Genomic DNA, 16,659 nt, shown 5'->3' with positions numbered 1-16,659 from the left:
TGTGCACACTGAGCATTTTGCACTTGCATCACACTTTTCCACAAAGACCTTTAAACGTTTCCACCTAAGTCCCTGCCTGTAGACTCTAACATTCTAATTCTGCAAAATACTTTTAATTACATGAGTAAATGTTATTTACTTCAAGCACATGCTTACGTGCTTTTCTGAGTAGGATGGGATTACCGTTCTTAAAGTTAATCATGTGCTGCATTGGGGCCTAAATTAAGACAAGAGAAACAGGAGGAAATGACAAATTCAGAGAGAACAATGGCAAAGACAAAAAGATCACGGAGTTGCTGTATTGATTTATCAGTATAACTATCTAAAGATGATAAGCTTCCTTGAAGAAATGATTTTGAGAAGGGATTTAAAGAAGCATGGGGGGAGGTGTGGCAGACAAGGTCAGATAGGCATAAAAGAAGGTCTCTAGTATGACTGGTTGAAAAATCAAGTTTTACCTGTGTGAAAAATTGCCAATAAAATGATTTCATTTGAAATTTTTCACAGAAAATGTTGGTTTTCCTATAAAAAAAATTGAAATGAAATTATAATGTGTTTCGATTTGAATTGAAATTTTTGTTTTGTTTAAAAAAATGTATTGAAAAATCAAATGTCATTGAAATCAAACATTTTCTGAAACATTTCTATTTCAATGACTGCATTTTTCTACAAAAAATAGTTGGAATCCATTTTTTTTGACCAGCGGTAGTATTGATGTAAGTGTGGGAGAAGGAAATAAAGAGGTTAGTTTGCTTGATGCTCATCTAAGAGGGAGTTTTGGGAGGTGACAAGGCCAGAGAGGTAGGAAGAAGCTTGTTTGTGAAAGGTCTTGAAGGAGCTTGAATTTGATGAAGGAGACAATAGGGAGAAAGTGTCGGGATTTGCAACAGAATTTTGGCCATTGGGTGTGCGGATGAGGTGAGTGTCAGGATTGAGATGCTTGAAAATAGAGATCTTCTGAAATTGACCTTAATTCTTAATAAGACAAACTCCCATGCTGACCTCTATCCCAAATTTAATTAACCAGCAAACACCTGTATTGGAGAGAAAATGGCCTGTGTTTTATTCATTTATCATAAAGCAGGTGATGTGATTACTATAATATTTTATTTGCTGACACTATAAAGATGTCATGTTATTTACCTTCTCCACATTTTCTAAAAATCAGTATGGAGACATACATTTCCTGCTTTGCATATCACAAAGACAAATCAACACTAATCAGGAACTTAAGACTGTTAACCTTGCCAGTGGGCAATGAGATGGGATTTATATCTTACTTCAAATGAGAACAACAGTTGGAGTAGGATATACTTTAAACTGCACCTGATAAACACTCCTGACTACATGTGACAGAGAAATGCTGAGATCCCCTATTCACAGGCCATCACACTCATGCCATAAGCAGCGGGGGACCCCATGGCTGCAGGTGTTGGCATTGCTATTGTGTAACCCCAGTCTTTTACTCCCACAGCTTTTTCCATTATAGGACTCCACATCCATCACTCTAAAGTCTTATATTATAGGAATGAGTCAGTTCCTACTGCACCCCAAGAAATGCATCTGGATTTAATTGTTTTACTCTGCATACACACAAAGATCTACAGACAAGCCACTGGCAGAATTGATGCCTTAGAGAACATTTCTGATTGGACTTTCTTGTACGTTCCATGTAATTGAAACATAAACAATGTCAGAATAGAAATATCTCCTCTAATTTATGAAAGCCAGTATATAGCCAGCTGGGTTTTTATATAAGGATCAAGAGGAATGTCACATGATGTTTAGACGCAAAGCTTGTCTTCAGTGCAAAATATGGAGTTTCTCATCCATATAAAGTCAGGTCCCTAAAATTGAACATGGCTCACAAGATAAATCAGCTTCTTGTCTCAATACATAAACTTTCTCACTACCTCTGCAATTATGCCATGAGAAACTCCCCTGTAAGTCAGCTGCCAGTAGGCAGCTCCTGGGTACATAGCAACTACAGGAGCCATGTTGCCAGGAAAGCTGGAGGTGTAAGAAAAAAGGAATGATTATGAAGTGGAGAGGCTAGGAATTATTGCAAAGATTGAAATTTCCTGCCCCCTGTAGAGGATTTTCCTATCTAGGGAATGATCTAGACCTATCACATTATGAAATACTTTTAGATAGTTATTCTATTCCCCCCTTCCTACCCATTCCTTAGTGCTAATTTGTCTAAATTATATATATAGTACTTTTCCACCTAAGACCATCCCTCTTCTCTGAATTCCCTCCAATGTGCTGACTAGAGCTGGGCAAATGTTTTCAGAATAATCGTTTATTTGCTGAAAGCTGCAGTTTTGGGTTATGTGGTGTTGTGGGGTGGCTCTCTCTCAGTCTTTCCTGTGAAGCTGTTCCACTCTGTATAAATAATTAAATATTCATTGACACAGGGACTGGCACCCCCACCTTGGCAAGTGTCCTAACCCCAGGCTATGGAGTGCTCTCTGTGGTGCAGTGAATATGTAATTATTTATACAAAGAGGAATAGCTTCAAGAGGCAAGACTGAAAGGATACCCTATAGCCAGGGCACTCGTTTGCAGGGTGGGAGACCTATGTTCAAAATCCTGCCCCAAATTAGGCAGAGTGAGGACTCTTCCCATATCCCATGAAAGTGCCACAGGGGCATAAGGGGGGGCACTACTACCTCCTCTTCCGGTGGTTTTTGTGAATGGCATTCCACATTTCCTTTTATTTTAATAAAAAAGCAGCTAAAATCCCCAACTCAAAACAAAATACTTTATTTTTCCCAAATCATTTTTTCTTTCACTAAGAAACCCAAAAAGTTTTCACTTCAGATTGATGTGAAGCAAGTTTTTTTTCTGTTCAGCCAGCAAACAGAAAAATTGATGATTCGTACAGCTCTAGAATTAACACATTGTTTGCACTGAAATGCCCAGAATAAATTTAGTCAAGTTTCAGTCCAACCAGTGCTTTTTAAAATGGGACTGTCCCCTTCCTTGTTTGCGGCAGGATAACTCTGTATATACAGCCCAAAACTGCATTTTTCTGGTCACAATATCACCTTTCAAGCTCACATCTAATTTGCTATAATCACTATCAGTTATTTTTGTCCTGTCACTGAGCATGAAATTCAATGGGAATTGCATGCTGGCAAAGTTGCTTTGTCTTTTTTGTTGACTTGGAGGCCCTGTATAGATTATCTCCCAAAAGATTCAGTCTATTAAAATAAAATGTAATATACACAAAGGATACAGCATAGCAAAATATTCCGATGTTCTGTAACTATTTTTCATGTTGCTGTATATGCCAGTTGTTATTGTTTTCATTAAAGAAAATAATTCTTGGCAGCACTAGGTTCCCCAGAACTCTCAACAGGTTAAAAAAATACTTTGCAGTATGATTTTTCAGGACTTAAGCTGATAACTTGTAAAAAGCTAAGTTTGGGCTAATGGTGGTGTTCACAATTAGTGGAGAGTTTTAAAGGTAGGACCAGCTTCAGTACCTAATTTTTTATGGATATTTTAAATCTGTTCACGTGACAGACTGTAGCAGCTTGACAAATCCAATAAAAATGATTTAAGCATATCACACAAACACTGAAATCCTGGCTGCAGCCTGTACTACATACCCTAGCTGGGAATGTAGTGATGACTTAGTCACATGTGGGGATCTAATGCTGAAGATAATTAGGCTTCTCTTACATGAGGAGAAAAAAATTTAGTCACTGGGGGTTTAGAAGTTTTCTGCACTGCAGTTAACACCCTGCAAAACTGGCATTAAAATATGAAAGCCCTGGTACCTAACATTTATAATTTCTGTATTTCCACTCTCTGCAGTCTTAAAGTAAAACATTCACAACCAAATATACACTGTACTTAAAAACAGCAGTTGCTGACCTGTCATAACCGTACTGGTCCAAAAAGCAAACTGCAGCACTAGACACAGATGGTAAGATTTAAAAACTGGTTAATGAAATAACGTTGAAATTATAAAGTGGGTGCGGATGTGGGTGTATATATACCCCCCACACACACATGCAGTTCACACTTACCTACATCCATACATTGGTCATCCAAAAGTGAACATTTACCAGCAATTACCACATCAAAGCATCTGAGATACCACAGTGAATTCATATTCTAAGTTAAGGGAAATACTGTTGTGTCTCAGATACAATAATGAGGTAATTATTGGTAAATACTGTTTTTTAGGGTGACACCTGTGTATGTGATATATTTTATTACTGATAGTATGTACCTCATATATGGAGGTGATATCTCTGTGGTTAACTTCATTCATCATGCACCTTTACCTGCCACTCTTCTCACTAATCCCTCTACCTCAGGACTATTTCTAATATTAGAAACCTTGGAGCAGCTTCAAGCAGCCACCATTTTTTAACTCAGTCTGCCACATAAATGTTTTCTCCTTTCCCTCACAGAGGTGGAATTGCCACTCTATCCCATGCTAAATTACACTGGCCATAGGCCCAGGCTGAACAGTCCTGGAAGGCTGGACCAGTGACAAGTTTAAGGTTTGATGTCTTACCACCCTTCAGGGCTACAAATCATTGTAAAGGGGAGATTCCCAATAGGGCCAAGCACTTTCTTCTAGCCATGAAAGATTCTGAGATACTCAATTGGAAATTAAAATCATGATATTTTGATGTATAAAATATTATTTTAGGTCATTTACATTTGTATTGTGGGCCCTGCAGAGAGGACACTAGCTCCACAATGAGCTATCCCAAAAAGCAGTTAGGCTGGGGGCTTGAAGGGTGGAGAAAAGCTGGCAATGTCCAGTTGGTTGCTTGCACTGATAGTGGTGCTGGGACATCCTCCATCTCCCTTTAGAGAGACAGGGGTTCTGGAATAAACAGCATTAACCCCCGAAAAAGATTCAAGCCAAAGGAGTTCTGAAGATTCTGAGGGGAAAGGAGGAAAGTGTCATATTGTGGTTCTGAATTGGTTTGTCTGTTTATAGCAGGTTCATTGCAAAGACTCAAACATAATACAGTATGTAGATCTATCTTACCTTACTTTCATGCAAAGTAAGGTTTTATGTGAATTGGGCTGCTGTGAAGCACAGTCTATTTTAAATTAATTCTTTAACCTGCAGCTTGTCAGACATTCTGGTTCACATTCTTGGCCATCGTAGATGCAAAGTTTAAACGTAAGGTGTAGTATACACTACATTAAATTAGTCAGGTTTCTTTCTTTGGTCTCTTCAGACCCCATTTTCAAAGGAGGGTGCAACACATGTACTTGCAAAAATGTCCAGATACTGCAAGAACCTGTGAGCAAACTAGACTGTATTATTAGTACACCTCTATCCCGATATAAGGCGGTCCTCGGGAGCCAAAAAATCTCACCGCCTTATAGGTGAGACCGCGTTATATCGGGTTCGGTCCAGTACGGCGTATTGGCTTCCCCGGCGGTGATTTAAAGGGCCCGGTGCTCCAGCTGCTGTGGGGAGCCCTGGTCCCTTTAAATCACCACCGGAGCTCTGGCAGCGGGGCTCGGGTGGGGATTTAAAGGGCCCGGGGCTCCACACGAATTCGGATATAACGCAGTAAAGCAGCGGGGCTTGGGTGGCGCTTTAAAGGGCCCGGGGCTCCCCGCTGCTTTACCGCATTATATCCGAATTTCTGTTATATCGGGTCGCGTTCTATCGGGGTAGAGGTGTAATAATAATACTTCGTATTTCTATACCACATCCCATCTGGGAGTCTCCAAAGCACTTTACAAACATTAATTAATAGTCTCACAACCATCATTTACATTTTTGAGTTAAGGAAACTAAGGCACAGAGAGGCTAACATCCAAATTTTAAAAAATGGCCTCTAAGTTTGGATATTTCCTTTTATGGGTGTCCATCTTTAAACAACTAGATCTGAATTTCAGAGGTGCTGAAACTGAAGTGAATGGGATCTTCAGGTGTTCACTAGGTCAGAAAACCAGACTGTAAGTTTGTTGAACCCTCGAAAAACTAAGGCACCCATAATTAGAGGGCCTTTTTGAAAAGCTGGATTTACATGACTTGCCCAAGGTCACACAGCAGGTTAGGGGCAAGAAGCTAGACCTCTTTAGTTTCAGTTTTGAGATCTAACACCTAGACCATATTCTCTTCCAATTAATCTGCTCAGACATAAGTTGTCTATTTTGCTTACCAAATGCCTTTTAATATGTACAGCAAGGACATCTGAAGGCACAATAGAGAACAGAGTATTTTTTTGGCCCATTTGGAAATGTAGCCCTTAATGTTTGGATATGTTCATTGCAAAAGACACAAACTCAGTCTTTTATCTATCTTAGTAAGTGCAGTGAAACTTAAATGAAAGAGTCTAGTTGTGATCTGAAGAACACACTTTGTGATCTACCAGCGTCAGAAATGAAAAATAGCCACCTGGTACATTTCTTCCTTTTTTGCTGGGCGTTATGGAATGCAACTGAGTGATCTCATTGATAATATATATTTTATTCCACATGTTCAATATGAGAAAAAGAATAAAAGAATCAGTTACAGTGATTGAAGTAAATCAGAAGATTAGTGTGAATGTATTATAAAACTGTAAGCATCCAAAAAGATACATGAGATTGATTTGGGTGTTTGTAACTGTGTTTCAGAAGTTCTGCCAGGGTGCAAAAGATCTAGAATACTGTGATGTCTCTTACTGCTTTCAGCTGACAAATGAAACTGTCAAAGCTTTGGCATTTAACTGCCACCAACTTACATCCCTCAACATAGCTGGTTGCCACAAGGTATGTACAAGAGCTGGGAAGGGTAGTTCCAGAAATGCTATTACATAAAATGAAATAATGTAGCATTCAGACATTTGACTTGCCGATGTCCACATTTTGCAACCATCCTATAGCTTATTCTTCAACATTAAAAAAGTTAATTATGTTATATATAATAATCACCAATAATTAAAACAAATGAACTAACATTGACCTTCTGAATATTGATCTGGTCACAAATTTTCAAATGCTTTAAATGATTTAGGAGCCGTGGTCCCATTGATTTTCCATAAGAATTAAGCTCCCAAGTGCCCAAGTCACATTTGAAAATGGGACATAGGCACCTAAGTCACTTAAACATTTTGAAAATGTTAGGTATAGTTAGTATATTATTATCTGTGTGTGCATATGTTACTCGTGAGGGAATTCTGCGCCAAAAAAATTAAAATTATGCGCACAATATTTTAAAATTCTGCAAAATTCTGCAAATTTTATTTGTTAATAAATAAATGTGGCTCCAGCTTGGCAGTGGGGAGCACAGGCCACTGGCTGCATTGAGGTGGGAGGTCACACCCCACACCTGAAGCCCCCACACCCCCCGGTACAGAGACTCTGCAGTGAGGCTGCACCTGATCCTGACACAGTGCAAGAGCTGGGCCTGCCCCAGAAACGCCCCAGGGCCCTGTCCCTCTGCACCAGGTGTACCAGGTGTGGGCAGGCAGGCTCAGCCCAGAAGGATCCAAGTATGGAGGGGCTTAGTGTGGGGGGATCCAGGTGTGGGGTGAGAGGTTTCTCGGTGGGGCAATCTGGGTGCGAGTGGCTCAGTGGGAGATCTGGATGCACAGAGGCTCATTGGGGTATTCCTGGTGCAGGGACAATGGGACTCTGCAGGGGATGTAGGTGAAGGTGGTTGGGGCTCCGGGGTGGCGGCGGGGGGGGGGCTGGATGTGGGAGGCTCGTCAGAGGGGTCCAGGTGTAGGGGAGTAGGGCTCGTCAGGGTGAGAGTTCGATGGGCCTGCTTAATGGGGGAGCCCCAGCTGCGGCCAAGGGGAAGTCGCATGCCTGGCTCCTGCTTCCCCCTGCAATTCCGCTATCCCTTTTCTTCTCCATCCCCCTCCCCTCACTCCCCCATTCCCCTTCCCCATCCTATTCCACCCCCTTCCTTCCCCACTGCCTCTTCCCCCCTCATCCCCCCTTCCCTCATTTCCCCCCCCCCCCTTACCCAGCTCCACTATGCGTTGCACAGAATTGAAAACTGGAAGGCTCCCAGCACACAGAAGGGGAGCACGACTCTAGCACTAGGACCCAGGAGGTGGTGTTCAGTTGCAGAGTCAGCGGAGTGGAGACACAGTCTCCTTCAGCTGGGCAGCTGTGTGTAACCCTTTGTGCCCCCCCCATGCCTCACCTCTGGTTGGAGGGGGACAATCCCCCCTGCGTCCATGGTCACCCCTGGCCCTCCCTCCACCACCACTACCACCACCACCACCACCCTCACCCCACACACAGCTTCCCTTTGCCCCTGCCGTTTTCTGCAGGGAAACACAGGAAATCTGCGGGGGAGCCGTTTTCTGCAAGCACACAGTCCCGCAGAATCCCCCCAAGAGTAATATGTGTTACAGTTGTGGGCTCTGTTGTATTTGGTGTATTGACAATGGAATTTTGTGTATTATTATACATACGCAGATATCGAAGTTTGCTTCAGTGAAGTTGCTGAATTACTTTTATTCTGTATTTCTAGTTATTTACACATTTTAATTAAAATAATTTCCAGTTGCTAATGTATTTAAATAAGACTCATCACTGACGTAACGCCATTCAGCCTCACCATTATCTTGTACAGTGATGTGACAATTTTCCATATCTTTTACATAGTACCTCTTTAGCTAGATGCTAGGATCGCAGTGGTCTGTTTTGCCCCAACTGAACATGGGTTCCGTTTGCATTTTACTGCTAACATAAATACCTAGGTCATTTTCATTAGTCCCAGTACTTACTCAGCGCATCTGCTCCATGTGTGTATTCAATCATATATGCTTGCTTGAGTAATAACAATAAGTATTTACTGCAGTCTAGCAATAGCCATCCCGATGTAATTTAAAAAAAAAGTTTGTGTCAGCAAATATTTCCCTCTGCAGAAAAAGTCCTGCTTCTATGGGTGAGGTTTTTAAAAGTGCTCATGTTGGCCTAATTTTGCTCCCACTGAAGTCAATGGTTGATGTTGAATCCTTTTAAAAGCTACCCTCAGCCATTAGCAATTAAATGCAATGGCCAAAATGTCAGCTCCAGAGGTACTTCATGTTTCTTCCCTGCTTTTAAATGTTCAATTAACTTTTCAATAATAATAATAAACAATAATGCTATACATGGCAATCTACAGGCAGAGAGATCTCCCCATACTAAGTGAAGATAGACACTTGCATCCCACCACATTTCTCCTCTCCCCACCCTGTGTCCATATATCGTCTCCTTAAAAAGATTATGAAGTAAATCTGGTACCTGTTCACAGTCTAGGATATTTGGTCTCCAGCATCAAGAATCGTTCAGACAAACCCATACGGGATCTTGCAAGCCTTCTGTTGGCTTTAACCCAGTTTGAAACTCTATAAAGTACTATCAAATGGGGGGGCCTTTAGCAATCTCCAGCATAAGTACAGAGTATCTAGCTGCCAAGTAGGAAATATTTTCCACTCAGAAACTATTTAAAAATGATCAGAAAAAGCCTAAAGCAAGATCTAATCTCCTGTTCTAAGAGGGACAAGTTAGTTTGCCTGGCAGAGTCTTGGCCTGCAATATCAGCTATATAAAAATAACTGAATAAACAAAAAGGCCATAAAGAGAAAACATAGGAACTGTAATTTAGGAAATTCACTTCCCAGTAAGAGTGTTGTGGGATGTGCTCTGGAAACTAGGACATTCCCAGAAAACTAGCACAGCTGACCACTGTAATCCTTTTCATATTGAAAAAACATAGACTTTAGTGAGAGCACAGTTGGGCTCCCTGTCATCTATATCTCTATACTTACATTTCTAGGACATGTAGAACAATCATCTTCCAAACATTGCTCATGTCACAAAAAACCTCAGCATGCCGTTTGCATATAGCACAGTCACACCTCCTGTGTAATTTGTGAGTTCATAAAGCCAATTCAAGGAATAATTGTTAAATAGTTTTATTTGAAAGAAAGAAAGAAAGAAAGAAAGAAAGAAAGAAAGAAAGAAAGAAAGAAACTGAAAGGCACCCTAGGCTATAAACAAAAGCAGTCACACGACAACACACATTTATGATGCAGCACTGAAATATGAAATAGGTGTTATTAAAATTAAAATTCTTTCTCCCTGTAGTTAACTCTAAAATGGATCAGTCTAACAGTTTAAATGGAATAATCTGAGAACAGTTAATCCTACCAGATGAGATATGCTATATGCAAAATTATGGGGTTGGGAGTATTGAGCCATTTCAGACTTCTGATTAGCTGAAACATCCCTACATGCTTTGGAATGTACTGGAATCATATTTAACTGACACCAAATATACTCCCAACATTTAACTGTTACTTATAGTCTTTTTCGTCTCCTATTTCTGATAGTCAGAATTCATCTGTTCCATACATTTCATGTCCTATGTGGCACTTTTCAATATAATCTTCTAGAAATGATACACTTCAAAATTTTGAGTTGGCTGTTGTGTTTGTTTTTTCTTTGGAATCTCCAGCAATCTTCTAGCTTCTGTATGTGTATTTCTTTTGCTTGATTTACAGATGACGGATTTGTGTGTTCAGTATTTGTCTGGAGTCTGCCATTATCTCCACTTCTTGGATATCTCAGGCTGTGTACATCTTACTGACAAAACACTAAAGTACCTTTGGAAAGGTTGTACGCAACTCCGGATTCTTAAGATGCTGTACTGCAGAAATATTACCAAGTAAGATGTTGCTTCCTGGGCCAAAACTTGAGAGATCAGTGTAAAATTTGAATGAGTACAAATATCATTGTCATTACTAGTTTCATTAAGAGTAGGCCAAAACATGTTTTTTTTTATGAAATTGGAATTGAAATGTAAAGTGATCTATGTCACAACCTGGTCCACTCCCCCTCTGGATGGACACCAGTTTGGTGTGAGTGGCCCCAACCACTGGTGGGCAGAGCCATATCATTGTTCCTAGCTCTGAGGCCTCAGAAGCACAATCCCAGATCCAGACCCCACATCTGCCACCCTTCCTTGGGCTCCACAACCCAGCCACCTTCAACCCTGAAACCAGTGATTCAGACCTCCTGAGCCTCCAGATGTTTATACGTGGTCCTTTAGGGTCCCACCTCACTGTGGGCACTCTGAGCTTCTTGATTAACACTTTCAGGGACAACATGACAGCCTAGCAAGGAATACAGGCTTAGCCAAGGAATTTCTTAACCACAGTCATTTTTATGCTGAAGAACCCACTAGAGAGTTAGTTCTTTGCTGCATCCATCCTTAGTCTGATTTTACCCCATCAGTGACTCTGAGGTCTGGTCAGCATTTCAGGCAAGACAGACCTTCCTGCTTTCTCTCTTCAGCCTGGTCTTCTGGCTTGTGGTGGTGGATGGCCTCCCTTCTCAGATAAGCCCCTTTTTATTCTAGTCTTTGACCCTGTTTTGCCATATGCAGACTGGGAAATTCTAGCCCCCATCATGCAAGCCCCATGTGAAGATAACTATTATCTCCTGAGATTGGCCAGTCATTGAGAGTCACTCAAGTTGATGGCTCTTGTGACATATCTTGATAGTCCTCTCTGAGGTGTCCCACACACCCCTAAGCAAGATAGTGTTTGGAAGAGAATGACCTTGTCCAGTTCAGGTTGTTTTATTTATTCAGCACAGAACACAAAATGGAAGACAGGATAGAGGCCATGGTACAAAAATGGAAGTAATGAAACAAAACTGAGTTCACAGTTTGGTACACACATATCCCACTCTGTCACAATATAGTTCCACTTTTTCAAAAACTTAATGTTGTATTTCAATACCTGTACTGGGAAGCTGACAAAAAGCTACATTCACTTTCTAGGCAATAATCACTGCAAAATCATCATTACATTACAACCATTCTTCTTCTTCGTATGGCTGATGTAGATGTAGAGCAACTACTATAATTTTACATTTAGAAAGTTAAGCCAGATAATTGCATCTGGAGTAGCAGAGTGTATTGCTGTGATGCCTCCTTCGTATTTGTGAATTGGGCATTGAGTTGTTATATGTTCCCTGATCTGTTCTGGGTGACCACAGTCACACACTGGAGAGTTTTTAATTTTCCATTTTTGCAGCAAGTATCCGCATCTGCCATGGTGTGTGCCAATGTGATTTAGGGTTGCACATAAGCTTTGCAGAAGATTAAAGCCAGGGATCTTCTGTGTCGGATCTTTCACAAGGCGTTTGTTTGTGACTTCTTGTGAACTCCATTCGGCTTTCCAAGCTTCATCAGGGTTGAAGTTACAATATAACCATGATTCTACATTTATTAATCGTGATTTAGATTTTCAGCAGGAAGAATGCTAGTGTTATCGTTGAATTTCATGGACTATTTTTAGGGTTCCATGCACTTCATTCACCACTTCCATAATTTCAACAAAGGAATAATAAGCAGAGACTTGTCATATATAATATACAACTCACCAATAGCCCCAATTTCTCTTTTTCCATACTAACCAACTGTTATCATTAAGGATCTTATTCAACCCCAATGTTTACAAAAACTGGGGCAAAGCCAGGCTGTTTTTCAAAGTGTGCGATGTCTGTGTTCTACATTTCCTAGATGTGTTCACATTTCAGAGACCATTACTAGTGTTTGAGATGATGGAGTCTGTGTAAAGTGAGATTAGTCTACAGAACAAAACATGCTATTCCTGCACACTCTACAAATATTAAATAAATAATAGAAGAAATATGGTTTTAATTTAAAGATGCCCCAGGACATCTATAAGCCATGTGCACTTCATGCTGCTAGAAGAATTCCTCAGTTATTTATTAAACACTGCCCGGGCCTACCAGACTTCACTGAGCAGACAGACCCAGCCATATATATACATTCAGGCACATCTCATGACACTATGTTACATCCTTTTTACAATTTTATTTTTATTGTTAGATTAAAAAAAAACGCAAAATCATGAAATCTTGTCAGCTGCAAACCCGTAGAGCTCTCTAGGAAGCAGTTACAAGCAAATCGAGGGTCCATCCTTTCCAATCTCAGATACTGTTAGAGATGACATTTGCCAGTCTAATAACATGCTACAGGTTTCTGCAAATATTAAAATAAAAAAACGTAATTTGGAATAAATATGGCCTGCTGCATAGGTCCATATCTAGAGATTAACGACCAGTTAACTAATCACATCTGAGTGCCCCAGAGAATCCTCATGTAGGCGTGACACTGGTACAGCCTGCTTCAACTACTGGATGTGAAAGAGGCAGAATAGTCCTCAGTGTATGGCAGCATAGGCGGCATAAGGATATTAGCTGTGATTCACTTAGGACTAATGCTGTTTAGTAAAAAGGAAACATTCATCAGTATTTTCCATGTGTTTAGTACATATGGGTGACAGGACGGGGAGGCCTGGGCCTCCCACACATTCCCGAGGCTCAAAAATCAAGGCAGCACAAAGTGAGCCGATAAACTGGATTAAGGATTAAGCAGAAGTTTGCACTTTCAGAAGCAATTAAAAATGTCTAACAACATAAAAATCTGTTTCTAGCCACTGTACGCTGCTGTTTTTCAAATGTGACGCACACAGAAACTTATTTCTGGACTCAGGCTCTTTGAGCACCAAGTTTAAGCCCACAGGGAGTGTGTTTGCAGGAGCTGTAAAGTCATACAATAATACAGCTTTGCAGCTGACAAGGCTCAGAAAAGCTGAGAGTTTATATAACCCAAGTGCTCTTACATAATAGAGGAGGTTTGCAGTGTGCTGGGTTAGGTTCCTTCTTACCTTTCCCTTTTGCTCCCTGCCTTCCCTTTCTCTCCTTGCTGCACACACCCATTTCTTAAGGCCAAAAGTTTCATTCTGACTCAGGAACACCAGTTGTTGGCATTAATGCTGATTATTATTTGTTTTATGGCAGTGTCCTCTTACCCCTCCCCAAAGCTCTAGATCTATAAATGCAATGTAATATAATGCAATGTTCCTTAACCCATGTATTTTGTTACATGCTGACCGATAAACAATGGCCACTTCTGGCAAGCTGGTCGATTTTGGCTCCAGTCACAGAGCAGCATAAGCCTCCAAAAAAGTAGTAATAGCTACTATGGTGCAGTAAGATCCACCCTTTAGATATCATCCATTGAAAGCAATTTTCCATAAGCAAAGAGAAAGCGGACCTGGACAAGTGGCATTTGTACTAGATAGCTATATTCTCTCACCCACCATATACATCTGCACATGGGTTCATCTGTATCCTAGTTTTGCTTGCATAAAAACACTTGTATACTATTGTGTTCATCTTGTTAACAGGAATGTGTTAACAACTAAATGATGTAATGTTGGATCTTTAAAATGTGCTTTTGTGGTCAGAAAGGAATTCTTCCTGCTTAGCCAACCTTGTCTCTTATTGCATCAGCCACCCGTTCCCTTTTCTGCTGCTAATGATGCCACTCACAATGCTGCATTTGCCTGTTTCTCCCACAGCCATCTTCCCACTTCCTTCCATGTTGCCCCTATGTATGGGATTCCTTCCCTGAGCTGGTGAAGAAACCCACTGGCCCTCTCCACATTCAAATCCTGCCTAAAGCCAATACCTAACACAAAAACATGCACCTACATCACCATCTTATTTATTATACTTGTATGAGTGAATGGCTCTTTTATATTGGAGGGAAGAAATGTAAATGCTGGGTGAACGCATAAGGATCCTGGACGTAAAGCTGGAGGTGGTTGTGAGGAATGGAGTAGGTGAGAGGGTTGGATGTTGGTTAGAGGAGAAGTTACTGTATTCAACTGAAAACCAAACAAAATAATGTAATCCGCCGACCACCACCCTGATCTCTTTGCCTGTAGGGCAGAAACATTTCCCTGTTTGTCCCTTTAGATTCAATGCTCTTTTGGGCATAGATGGTGCCTCCTTCTGTGTTTATAAAGTGCCTTGCACACTTTGGGCACTAGCACAATCTAAACATCTTAATATAGGGAGAGCACTCAGAGACCCCAATCATACTGGGGGCCCCATTGTGCAAGGCGCGATACAAGGAGACAGTCCCTGCTTGGGACCTCTGCCTTGCAGCGGGGTGGTGGGATAGCGGCTTCTGCCCAGCGGGCAGGGGGTGTGTGTCTTGGGGCTTCTGCCCAGCGGGGTGCACCTGCCAGGGCTCAGGGCTTCAGCGGGAGCAGGGCTGAAGCTCTGAGCCCCAGCAGGCACCTCCTGCGGGGCTGAAGCTCTGAGCCGCGGCAGTTGCGCCCTGGCTCTCAAACTTCTGAAGATTGTCATATGCAGCTTGGAGGGTCAGTAAGTTTGGCCAGCCCTTCTATACAGACTAACTGTATATACCCTGTACTGAAAAATGTACTGGGGCATGTCATCTCCCCCCCCCCTTCCCTAACCCCAAACCAAAGGCTGTGTCCTTGGAACTTCCGCAGTGGCCAAGGAAGGCTAGGACAGACCTGTGTCTGGAACCATGCATGCTAGCTCAGTGTCAGCTAGAGCTGTCACTTGACAGCACTCCACAATGTCTGCTCCCCACCAGCAGCTGAGCATGTGACCTCACACTAACACCCTCAACTCATCTGGAGCTGCCCAAATAATAGCATGACCCATAGAGCCACCCACAGTACTGCATGTTTCACAGAGCGTGAAATAGTTATTTTGACCGGGATAGAATTTGAAGCTAAGACCATTATTGTATCAACTGCTGCTTCTCAAATGGCATAGTGGGGTAGGAAATATGGTCACTCTGAGAATCTGGCCCTGAGGGTTCATATTTTTTACAAATGTTCTTGCTGGAAATTGCTTGTGCACCAATATTAATTTTCATTTTTGTTTCAGACAAGCTGTTTTGAAATATTCAGCCAAGCTAGAGAAGCAGGAATATAATGATGCCGACCCTCCTGCATGGCTTGGGTATGATAGCGGTGGAGGTGTACTCCCCCTCAACAAGAAACCCAAAACAGGACCTGAAAAAGCTAAAGCCTTGTCCCAGAATGAAAACAAAGAAGCTGCATAACATCTTCTGTGCTTCAAGTTTTCTTCAGCAGAGAGTGTAAAAATGAAACAGCACGTTCCGGTTTCTAAAATAGTCATTTAATAAAGCGGATTTTCTAGTTGAATTGTGGAGAGTTTATTCCAAATCTTCTTAGCAGCAATACTGCTGCCCGCATTCACAATTACTGTGCAAAGAAATGAAATTGCTAGCTTAATTTTTTAGTGAGCTTTCAGATGCTGCCTCAATCTAGTGAAATTTCAGATGTGTTCATCATCTTCCAGGTGTGAGCAGCATTTATGCAGTTGGCAAAGCAGTATTTATACTTTCATGATATCTAACTAATAAAGAAGCTATGTGTGTGGTGTTCTTATTTATCGAGAGGGTCTGACTAGGGCTTAACCCCATGAGGGGACAAGAACCCTGAGTTCTCACAAAAATCTGGAAATTCAGCACCCCACAGAATTAGTTCATATCAAGGACAAATATTGGTATGACCCCCACCCCCTCAACTGCATATGCAAATAGCGTATTTGTGCCTTCAAATGGGCACTAGCACATGCATTGCAGTAATTGCACATTCAGGCTTTTCATTCTAAAAATGTTTCTTCACGTTACTTAAGGCCAGATTGTTAAAGCTACAGCTTGGGGCTTTTGAAAATCCTACTAGGCACCTTGGTGCCTAACTGCCAATGAGAGGTGTAGCGCTTAGTCGACACAGTCAGGTTGACGCAGTGTCAGTGTAAACACTGCCTTACATCACCTCCAGG

At 41.4% G+C, this 16,659-nt stretch overlaps 1 protein-coding gene across 1 annotated transcript in view; it reads left to right on the top strand.

Annotated features, from left to right (window-relative positions):
- The window catches only part of FBXL13 (F-box and leucine rich repeat protein 13), a 164,028-nt gene extending 148,115 nt beyond the window's left edge, over nucleotides 1–15,913 (top strand). Inside the window, exons 19-21 of the mRNA XM_065423233.1 lie at nucleotides 6,616–6,750; nucleotides 10,488–10,651; nucleotides 15,736–15,913. Coding sequence (XP_065279305.1) covers nucleotides 6,616–6,750; nucleotides 10,488–10,651; nucleotides 15,736–15,913 — 477 coding nt within the window. The remainder of the gene's footprint in view (nucleotides 1–6,615; nucleotides 6,751–10,487; nucleotides 10,652–15,735) is intronic.
- Nucleotides 15,914–16,659: the final 746 nt, after the last annotated feature.

This window comes from Emys orbicularis, chromosome 1, assembly GCF_028017835.1.
Source record: "Emys orbicularis isolate rEmyOrb1 chromosome 1, rEmyOrb1.hap1, whole genome shotgun sequence".
NCBI classification, from domain to species: domain Eukaryota; kingdom Metazoa; phylum Chordata; order Testudines; family Emydidae; genus Emys; species Emys orbicularis.
This window is presented reverse-complemented; position numbering and strand designations above follow the sequence as displayed.